The following is a 10,595-nucleotide window of genomic DNA, read 5'->3' on the forward strand; positions in this document are numbered from 1 at the left end:
GGAAGGGGAACATCACACACCGGGGCCTATCATGGGGAGTGGGGAGGGGGGAGGGATTGCACTGGGAGTTATACCTGATGTAAATGACGAGTTGATGGGTGCAACACACCAACATGGCACAAGTATACATATGTAACAAACCTGCATGTTACACACATTTACCCTAGAACTTAAAGTATAATAATAAATTTTTTTAAAAAATGAAATGAAGTGAAGTAATGAAATGAATGAAGTGAAATGAAAGAAATGAAATGAAATAATGAAATGAAATGATGAAATGAAATGATGAAATGAAATTGAAATGAAATGATGAAATGAAATGAATTGAAATGAAATTGAAATGAAATGAATGAAATGAAATGAAATAATGGAATGGAATGGAATGCAATGGCATGGAAATGGAAATGAAATTAAATGAAATTAAATGAAATGGAAATGATGAAATGAAATGAAATAATGGAATGGAATGAAACTGAAATGAGATAGAATGGAATGGAATGAAATGAAATGAAATGAATAATGAAATGAAATGATGAAATAAATGAAATGAATGAAATGAAATAAATGAAATGAATGAAATGAAATAAATGAAATGAAATGAATGATGAAATAATGAAATGAAATGGTGAAATGAAATAATGAAATGATGAAATGAAATAATGCAATGAAATGGAAATGAAATGAAATGATGAAGTGAAATGAAATGATGAAATGATTGAAATGAAATGAAATGAAATAATGAAATGGAAACAAAATGAAATGGAAATGAAATAAATGAAATGAAATGATGAAATGAAAAATGAAATGAATGAAATGAAATGAAATTGAAATGAAATAAATGAAATAATGAAATGAATAAAATGATGAAATGAAATGAAATGAATGAAAGGAAATGAAATAATGAAATGAAATGATGAAATGAAATGAAATAATGAAATGAAATGAAATGAAATGAAATGATGAAATGAAATGAAATTGAAATGAAATGAAATGAATGAAATGAAATGATGAAATTAAATGATCAAATGAAATGGAAATTAAATGAATGAAATGAAATGAAATGATGAAACGAAATGAAATCATGAAAGGAAATCATGAAATGATGAAATGAAATTGAAATGAAATGAATGAAATGAAATGATGAAATGATATTAAGTGAAATGAAATGATGAAATGAAATAATGAAATGAAATAAATGAAATGATCAAATGAAATGAAATGAAATGGAAATTAAATGAATGAAATGAAATGGAATGAAACAAAATGAAATGATGAAATGATGAAACGAAATGAAATGATGAAATGAAATCATGAAATGAATTGAAATCATGAAATGATGAAATGAAATGAAATCATGTAATGAAATGAAATCATGAAATGAAATGAAATGAAATCATGAAATGAAATGAAATGGAAATGAAATAGAATGAATGAAATGATGAAATGAAGAAATGAAATGAAATGGAATGAAATGAATGAAATGAAATGATGAAATGAAATGAAATTGAAATGAAATGAAATTGAAATGAAATGAATGAAATGAAATCATGAAATGAACTGAGTGAAATGAAATGGAAATGAAATGAAATGAAATAAACGAAATGAAATGAAATGAAATTGACCTGATTGTGGACTGGAAGGGTCTGGAATTGCTAAAGATGAGCCTCTGAGGTATTGCTGCCATGAGTTCCAGATTCATGTCACTTTTTTTGGCACCCAGAGCATGAACTGGGGACCTCTGTGATTCCTGGCTTGTCATTTTCCCTGGTGACTACAGAGTGGAGAGTCTTATGTCTTCAGCAAGACTTTGATGATGTATTCGATAGCTGTGCCTTGTATGTAGTTAAGGAGACAGCACAGCTCACCTCACAAAGAGTGTCTCCATCCTTGGATTTATAAGCGTCACACTTCAGTTTTTCTTTCCTATGCCTTTTCTGTGTACAAAGTAGTGGACTTCCATTAAACTTTGTGAGGTGACATTTTCCTAGGTCCAAGGAGGGAGCCTAGACTGGTGGCAGCAGTCCTGGGCTTAGCTCTCAACAGAAATCCATCCCCAGCTTCTCTCTGACATCAATAGGGACATTCCAAGGGATGTGTCCAGTTTTTTTTTCACATTCTCTTTTACCAAACCTCCCCAGAGAAGCCCATCGTCAGGCTTGGGCTGGGAATCCAGTGAGTCACTATGTAGAGGTTTTGCTGACTTACTAGCTGAGGGCAGGATGATACATTGAGAAGAGATTGCTTGCAGAAATTAATACAACACTTTGTGAGGAAAGGGGTGCTAACTACCATTACAGGCAGAATTTGATCCATTTGCTTCTCGGGCCACCCCTCTGCCCTGTGTCCTGTGGAAACAGCAAGCAGCTCTGCATGGTTCTTCTTGTCCTTGCCTTGCAGAAGCCTGTTTGTTTTTGCCTCTGTCACTTCCTGAAGCAGTGTATTTTGAATACGGTGTGGCTCCTTTTTCCTAGGTTCAATCAGGTCATGTTTCCTAGCAGTGTCACTATTGAAGGGTTGAGTTCACGTCTTGCTCTCTGGAGAATATCAATGTAATGTATTTTTCTCACTGTACAGAGTCTTTGTTGATTTGCAAAATGTTGGATTTGGAGTTCATACCCTTATTTTTTGTTGTCATGGGCATTTAGGTCATCAATCTGTTCTCTTATTTGCTTGTTCTTTTAATTCATTCCCATGGCTATATGCCAGACGCAGCGTGACGCAGAAGGAATATGATAGAGGATGACACAGGCCCTGCCCTCAGCTCACAGTTTACTGCCAGACACTTGGAAAAAGTAATTGCAGGCTGGGCGTGGTGGCTCACGCCTGTAATCCCAGCACTTTGGAAGGCCGAGGCAGGCAGATCACCTGAGGTCAGGAGTTTAAGACCAGCCTGGCCAACATGGTGAAATTCCATCTCTACTAAAAATACAAAAATTAGCCAGGCATGGTGGTGGGTACCTGTAATCCCAGCTACTTGGGAGGCTGAGGCAGGAGAATCACTTGAACCTGGGAGGCAGAGGTTGCAGTGAGCTGAGATCGCGCCATTGCACTCCAACCTCGGCAACAGAGCAAAACTCCATCTCAAAAAAAAAAAAGGAAAAAAGAAAAAGTAATTGCAAATCATGTGCCTCAGTCCTGTATTAGGGTACAGTGGTGGCTCCGGAAGGGAGGTAATCAAGTCTGCTTAGGGGTGGTAGAGTTAGGAAAGGCTTCATATTAAGGGAGGAACTAGCACTTAAACTTTGTCTTAAACAGTCATTCCTCCAAAGCAACTCACATAGAAGCAACTGGAGCAGCCAGATAGTCTGACCCTTTGGATCAGGTGCCCAGAAACCACTGATGGGCAGTGGGGAAGAGAAGATGCAGTGAGCTTGGCTGTTGGGAAGGAATTCAGCCTGCTTAAGTTCCAACTGAATGAAAGATGCTCAGGACAATGCTGCGAGGAAGAATGTGCTTTAAACGATGACAGCCTGTACTGTCTGCAGGGCATGCGTTCTGCGCACTGTATGCTGGTATTTGGAAGTCATGCTGCTGTTCTGTACTGTCTCTCCTGTGTTTGAGAGCTCAGTGGATGGTAGGGCTGTCCTGGGACTCGGGGAGCTAATTACCCTGAAAAAGGCATATAGCACCCATACTATGTTTCTGTTTCTTGGTTGGGTTTGGGTTTATGTTTTTGGTTTGTTTCTTGCAGTGCCATGCTGACCTTAGACCATTGTTGCCAGGGTCTCCTCAGCCAGAAACCAGCCTGCTTGGAGCCAAGGCTGTAAGCCTGTGAGGTGGCTGAAAGTGCCCCCACAGCTAGGAGACCTAAAGCCTCTTCCTTTTCTTCCCATTGTGTTGACTGGGTTTTTCCAGGGGAGGAGTGGGGCCAGTTAAAAGCTCCCCATGCCAACCGATTCATCTTCTCTCACGACCTCTCCAACGGGGCCATGAATATGCTGGAGGTGTTTGTGTCTAGCCTGGAGGAGTTTCAGCCAGACCTGGTGGTCCTCTCTGGATTGCACATGATGGAGGGACAAAGCAAGGAGCTCCAGAGGAAGAGACTGTTGGAGGTAATGGCACTGTTACAGAATTTCAGATCTCAGCTGGTGGTTTTCTTCAGGTTCCAGCCTCTCTTGGCATCTGCTGCCTTGTCTTAGGTCCTGGCCTCCCAGGGACATAATCTTGGCAGCTGGCTGTGGAGCTTGCCTCCTGCTGCAGTGAGGCACCTCACTGTATCCCTACAGACGTGGGCAGCAGCTTGAGTAGGACAGGTCAGAACACCTTCTTGCCTGAGCCTCTGCATCCTGTGCTAAACCGACCGTGGTTGCAAGCTGCACAGTTTGTAGTTTGTGTCCTTTGTGTTATTTGTATCATCTCACTTCACATCAGCTATGCTGCAACTCCTACAGATTCGTACAGCAGTCGAAGTGAACTGCTCCATTTAGGTCCCAGGAATAGGTTGGCCACATGAATATACAGGGACATTTCTTTGTCATGTCTGATTCTGTATCCCTGATGGCTCTGCACAGCCTAGTCTTCCCTGGTGGGAAAAGTGTCCATTGTCCACAGAGGCGGTGGGGAACCCACATTGCTCGTAGCTCTCATGAGCAAAGAAGGCCATTAACAGGAGGAACCGCCTCTCAGGATCTGATCTTTTTCCCCCTTTCTTGACTTCCTTCTATTTCTAATGGCAGTGCTTATATTCTTCTCTTTGCAGGTTGTAACCTCCATTTCTGACATCCCCACTGGTATTCCAGTTCACCTAGAGCTGGCCAGTATGACCAACAGGGAGCTCATGAGCAGCATTGTGCATCAGGTAACCACATGGGACCATCGTTTGGCCCTGATCCTCATAGAGCCTTGCACAGAAGCTTTTTTGTACAGTGGGACCATCTGTTTGGGCTCAGGGACTGGCTCACTGACATGTAGATTTGTGTCACTCAGAATCAAGTCCATGGAGATCCAAATAAGGATCCAGGAATCTTCTGAAACAGTAGTGTCTCCTACTAGGTTAAAGTTATGTAACTGACAGATTTGTCAATCATATTTCTCCTCTGGAATGGGAAAGTTGGAAGTGAGTGGAGAAAACTGAAAGCCTAGCTCAGCTGTTTTCAGTTGAACTTCAAGAAGCTCAAAGCAAAGAAACTTTGGGGGAACCTCCCTCCTTCCTCAGGCATCTGGGTGTTCGGCGCCTGCCTCTGGGCAGCAGCAGTGATTAGTATAAATCCGAGCAGGTAAGGCTTCAGAACACAAGCTTTGGAGACCTGGGTTAGCATGCCAGCCTTGCACTCACTGGCTTCATGAACTCAGGCAAGTTATCTCACCTGGCAATCTACTGTTACCTAATCTTCTTAATTGGTAATATATTCATTTGGTTAAAAAATACCCCAAAACTATGAAAAGATACACAATGAAGTCTCCCTCCTACTTCTTCCCGTTCCCTACTTGTAACCTTCATCAGTTTATTTCTAGAGTTCTTTTGTACAAGTATAAGAAAATACAGAAATACATCCTGATTTTCTTTTTCCATCCTCTTTTCCCCAAAAAGATAGCATAGTCTACTGAATACACTGTTCTTCACTTTGCTCTTTTTTTCACTAAATATATCTTGGAGATCTTCCTGCATCACTAACATGGAGAGTATCCTCTGTCTTTTCACAGCCACATGGTTAAAATGAATGTGTAGATGTACCTCCGTTTACTTAACCTGAACCTTCTTGATGGACATATTGGTTATTTACTGCCCTTTGCTGTTACACACAGTGCTGCAGTGAACAACTTTATACATGATTTTATTTTGCGTGGGAGCAAGTCCATATGTATGAGAAATTTTCAGAAGAAGAACAGCTGGATTGGAGCATAAGAAAGCATTTGTAATTTTGAGATGGCCAACTTGCCCTCCATGAGAATTATACCAGTTTACTTCCCACTGGCATTATTTACAAATGCTTGTTCCCTCATATCCTTACTACCAGAATGTTAAAATTTGCATTTATATCAGTCTGACAGATGAAAAAATGGTATTTCAGTATACAGTCATCCCTCGTCAGCAGTGTGTGGGCCAGGGGGTGGGGGGTGTATTCCAGAACCCTTCCCAGATACCAGAATCTGCAGATGTTTATATCCTGCAGTTGGCCCCGTGGAATCTGTGGATTAGACAAGTTGGCCCTCACTATCTGCAGGTTCCACATCCTCGAATACTGTTTTCCATTTGAAGTTGGTTGAACCCACGGATATGGGGGGCTGTCGTTCTTTTTTTTGTTTTTGTTTTTAATAGACTTCATTTTTTTTTAATGGTAATAATTAGGTGCACAGCAAAATACAGCAGAATCCAAGAGAGGTGCCATATACTCCCAGTCCCCTCACACACACAGCCTCCCCCACTACCAGCAGCCTGCACCAGAGTGGCACATTTATTATAACTAGTGAGCCTACACAGGCATATCATCAGCACCCAAAGTCCATAGTTTACAGTTGGGCTCACTCTTGGTGTTTCTCAGTATAGCTTTTGTTTGGGTTTTTCTTCTCACCTTTAAAAAAAAATGAGCCATTTCTATTTCATTTTCATTTAGTCACTGGCTATGTCATGGGACATCTTAGGAGCCAGGTTATCTCCATCAGAAAGAGACCTGTCATTGTTTTTGTTAGCAGGTCTTTCCTGCGGTGACTTCTCTTGGGCTGAATGAACAGGAGCTGTTATTTCTCACCCAGTCGGCATCTGGACCTCACTCTTCTCTCTCTTCGTGGAATGGTGTTCCTGATGTGGGCATGGTCAGTGACATCCTCTTCTGGATCTTGAAAGAACACGGGAGGAGTAAAAGCAGAGCCTCGGATCTCACCAGGATCCATTTCCACACGCTCGTCTACCACATCCTGGCAACTGTGGATGGACACTGGGCCAACCAGCTGGCAGCCGTGGCTGCAGGAGCTCGTGTGGCTGGGACACAGGCCTGTGCCACAGAAACCATAGACACCAGCCGAGTGTCTCTGAGGGCACCCCAAGAGTTCATGACTTCCCATTCGGAGGCAGGCTCCAGGATTGTATTAAACCCAAACAAGCCAGTAGTAGAATGGCACAGAGAGGGAATATCCTTCCACTTCACACCAGTGTTGGTGTGTAAAGACCCCATTCGAACTGTAGGCCTTGGAGATGCCATTTCAGCCGAAGGACTCTTCTATTCGGAAGTACACCCTCACTATTAGGAAGATTGTTATGGGTCATTTTTCTGAGGAAGGAGAACTAGCCAACTTAAGAATTACAGGAAGAAAGTGGTTTGGAAAATAGGATTGAGAGTGTCAGAACTGTTCGTAAATCTAGTTGGAAGACAGCCAAAGGAATAAAAGCAGATTAAACTGTATCAGATACATTCCAGCCTGTTGGCAACTCCATAAAAACATTTCAGGTTTTAATCAGAATTTAGCTAATGAGACTGGATTTTTGTTTTTTATGTTGTGTGTCACAGAGCTAAAAACTCAGTTCCTAAATCCCCAGTTTATGCGGCGCCATCTAGTATTTTAAGCCAAACTTCTTCACCCCGAGAGCATGTCAGCTGGAGAAAAGCACTCCTTCCTTGCCCACTTGAGAAGTGCACGCCCACTCACCCAACATCCTGGTCTCTCGGAAAGCCTCATGTGAGGTTCCTCTCTCTCAGCTCAGTGCCCATGGGCAAGGATCATGATTTCCATTCAGTGTTACAATGACAATATTTAATGAGTATAACCTTCTCAGTTTCCTGCTCTCAAATTTAGGACAGAGCCGCTAAGGACAAAACAATCCCTCCTGTGCTTTATGATGGCAACAGGGGCTGGGGAGCCTCTGAGGGACTCATTCATTCTGCAGTTGTCTTAGAAGCCTGGGTGGCGTCGTGAGCTGAAGGATCGTGTTTTCCTGTCCTGGCTCCGTAGGTTATAGGCTGGCTGGTGAAAGGTTCACTTGGCCGGAGCTGAACTTCATTGCCTAGCTTTGGATGTGCTTTCCGCCATAAAGACTGATTTTTGTTTGTTCTGAGCCTTCAAGGAATTTGCTTTTTACAACTGGAGTATGCTCCTGTGTGTATAACAGATCATGTATGTTTTATGTTTTCATTGATCATTAAAGAGTTTGACCTCAGAGCTCCAGGATCATCAATAAATTTGTCATGTTATATATTTATTTTTTTATAAATCAAGACTTCTGTGTGCTCTTAAATATATTAAAAACAATTTACATTTCAGGATTTCTGTCTGTAATTGATTTTTGTCACCATCACCACTCTGAAACCAAAGATAAAAATCATTCTAGTCTTCATTTATGATGTGCATGTTACGTTGCTTTTGAGGTACTTGCAGTCCCTCATGCTGAGCCTGGGCTATAGGCCTGTCCTGTGGGGTTGAAACGGACACAAAGTACTAGTATGAAGTAGCCCAGTTAAAGCTGAATTGGAGCATAGCAGTTTGAGAGCATGGTGAGCCTTTTCAGCTTGTTCGGAGGGCAGTATGAACATGGCAGTCGGTGGTGGGCCTGCCTAGTTCATCGGGTTTTCATTTCCCCCGGGCCCACAGCAGATTCTAGAATCTCAAAGCTACCTCAAGCTCTTCATTTGTGACCTCCCTTTCCCTGCTTTGGGTAAGAAAGCTTGATTACTCCTTCAAAGAAAATTTAAGCCTAGAATGCAGCTTGTAACTCAAAGCTGCATAGGCTTAAATTAAGGAAATATCTGGCTGCTACCTCATCCTTCTGTTTCCCAGATAAGTTAAAAATAACCACCAACCTTCTAGCCTATTTTTATTAGAAAGGCTTACATGAGATTTTTATTTTCTCAAGAATTGAAATATTTATATTCTAAACCTAAGAAGACTTTATTAGGAGTCCTGAAGTGTTCTCCACATTATCTTTTATAAGTTGACTAAGCCCCTGGTTCTGAGTGTATATTCTTAACAGGTTCTCCATTTTTTGATTGGTGCTGCCAATAAAGACTAGTTCAGGGAGTATAGACCGCACATACCCTATAGCAGTGTTTTTCAAATAATGGATCTTGAACTAATAGCCACCAAATCCATTTGGTTATCACAAAAAGTATAAAAACACATCATACATTATAAGGGTAAATATAAGTAAGCATTGTTTTGTAAAATGTCACTGACTGTCTGAGTGTATAAAGATTTGAACATACATCCCCCTGCAGAATGTCCCATCTTTTTTGTGAAGTAGCTAAGCAATAGAAGTGATGGGTATTTATCACACAGGACAGATTATGCAGAGGTGAGTTGGAAGGGTAGGATAAGCTGAACAGGTGGGAGCTTCAGGTTCCTCAACCCTTTGCTTTGGTGTTTTACAAAGGTATTTTACATACTATTTTATATGAAGAAATGTTTGAAAATCCATTGGCCTAAAAAGGATGCCCAATGAAGAGTGAGTCTTCTGAAAACTGTTGGTACACTCTGGCTTTCATTTGAAACTGATTTAAAATGCAGGGAAAAGAAAAGCTGCAGCATGCAAAGCACTACCAAGAAGTAAGAGTACAACCAAAAATCTGTCATCCTTATCATGCAGGTACAGTTTGCATTGTATTGATTCCTAGCAAGTTTGAGAAGAAATCCAAATTCTGCACAAGGTTTTGAAATGGTGAGTACTGAATGATGTTGGACAAGTTACCCTTACTGAGCCTTTACTCATCTGTAAAATGGGATTAATGATGGTATACCTACCTTCATAGGACTGTTGATTAAAGGAGACTGCCATGTGGAATATTTAGTACAGTATGGGGCACATATTTAAGAGTTAAATAATTGTCAGTTTAAGCTGAACAGACAATTTCCTGGGTCTCTTTAGAACTATTTTAAATTACTGAAAAGCTACTTGTAATAATTTAACATTTTGTTTTCTGGTCTTTTAAGGTAAAAATGTTTATATAGTGAAACTGCACAAATTTTTAGTGTGCCATTTGGTAAGCTTGTTTTTGTGTTTTTGTTTTTGAGACAGTCTTACTCTATCACCCAGGCTGGAGTGCAGTGGCGCAATCCCAGCTCATTGCAACCTCCGCCTCCTGGGTTCAAGTGATTCTCCTGCCTCAGCTTCCCAATTAGCTGGGATTACAGGCACCCACCACCACACCCAGCTAAGTTTTTTGTATTTTTAATAGAGACGGGTTACCGAGGCTGGTCTCGAACTCCTGACCTCAGGTGATCCACCCACCTCAGCCTCCCGAAGTGCTGGGATTACAGGCATGAGCCACCATGCCTGGCCTTTGTTTTTGTTTTTGAGACAGTGTCGCTCTGTCACCCAGGCTGGAGTGCAGTGGCTCAGTCTCGGCTCCCTGTAACTTCCACCTCCCGGGTTCAAGCGATTCTCCTGCCTCAGCCACCCAAGTAGCTGGGATTACAGGTGCCTGCCACCACACCAGGCTACTTTTTGTATTTTTAGTAGAGATGGGGCTTCACCATGTTGGCTAGGCTGGTCTTGAACTCCTGACCTCAGGTGATCTGACCACCTTGACCTCCCCAAGTGCTGGGATTACAGGCGTGAGCCACCACAACCAGCCAGGTAAGTTTTGACAAATGCATATACTTACCTAACCCAAGTGGCTATCAAGATTCAGAATGGGCCAGGTGTGGTCTCTACTAAAAATACAAAA

The 10,595-nt window shown here is 41.4% G+C and overlaps 1 protein-coding gene across 2 annotated transcripts in view; it reads left to right on the plus strand.

Annotated features, from left to right (window-relative positions):
* The window catches only part of ADPGK (ADP-dependent glucokinase), a 48,062-nt gene extending 40,796 nt beyond the window's left edge, over positions 1 to 7,266 (plus strand). The window contains exons 6-8 of one of the 2 annotated variants that reach the window (XM_011932971.1): positions 3,856 to 4,052; positions 4,700 to 4,798; positions 6,634 to 7,264. In XM_011932971.1, coding sequence (XP_011788361.1) covers positions 3,856 to 4,052; positions 4,700 to 4,798; positions 6,634 to 7,185 — 848 coding nt within the window. In that variant the 3' untranslated portion in view covers positions 7,186 to 7,264. Of the gene's footprint in view, positions 1 to 3,855; positions 4,053 to 4,699; positions 4,799 to 6,630 lie in introns of both variants that reach the window. The other variant, XM_011932972.1, reaches the window with a different exon arrangement.
* Positions 7,267 to 10,595: the final 3,329 nt, after the last annotated feature.

The sequence above is a fragment of the Colobus angolensis genome, unplaced genomic scaffold, assembly GCF_000951035.1.
Source record: "Colobus angolensis palliatus isolate OR3802 unplaced genomic scaffold, Cang.pa_1.0 Scaffold99, whole genome shotgun sequence".
Taxonomy (NCBI): domain Eukaryota; kingdom Metazoa; phylum Chordata; class Mammalia; order Primates; family Cercopithecidae; genus Colobus; species Colobus angolensis.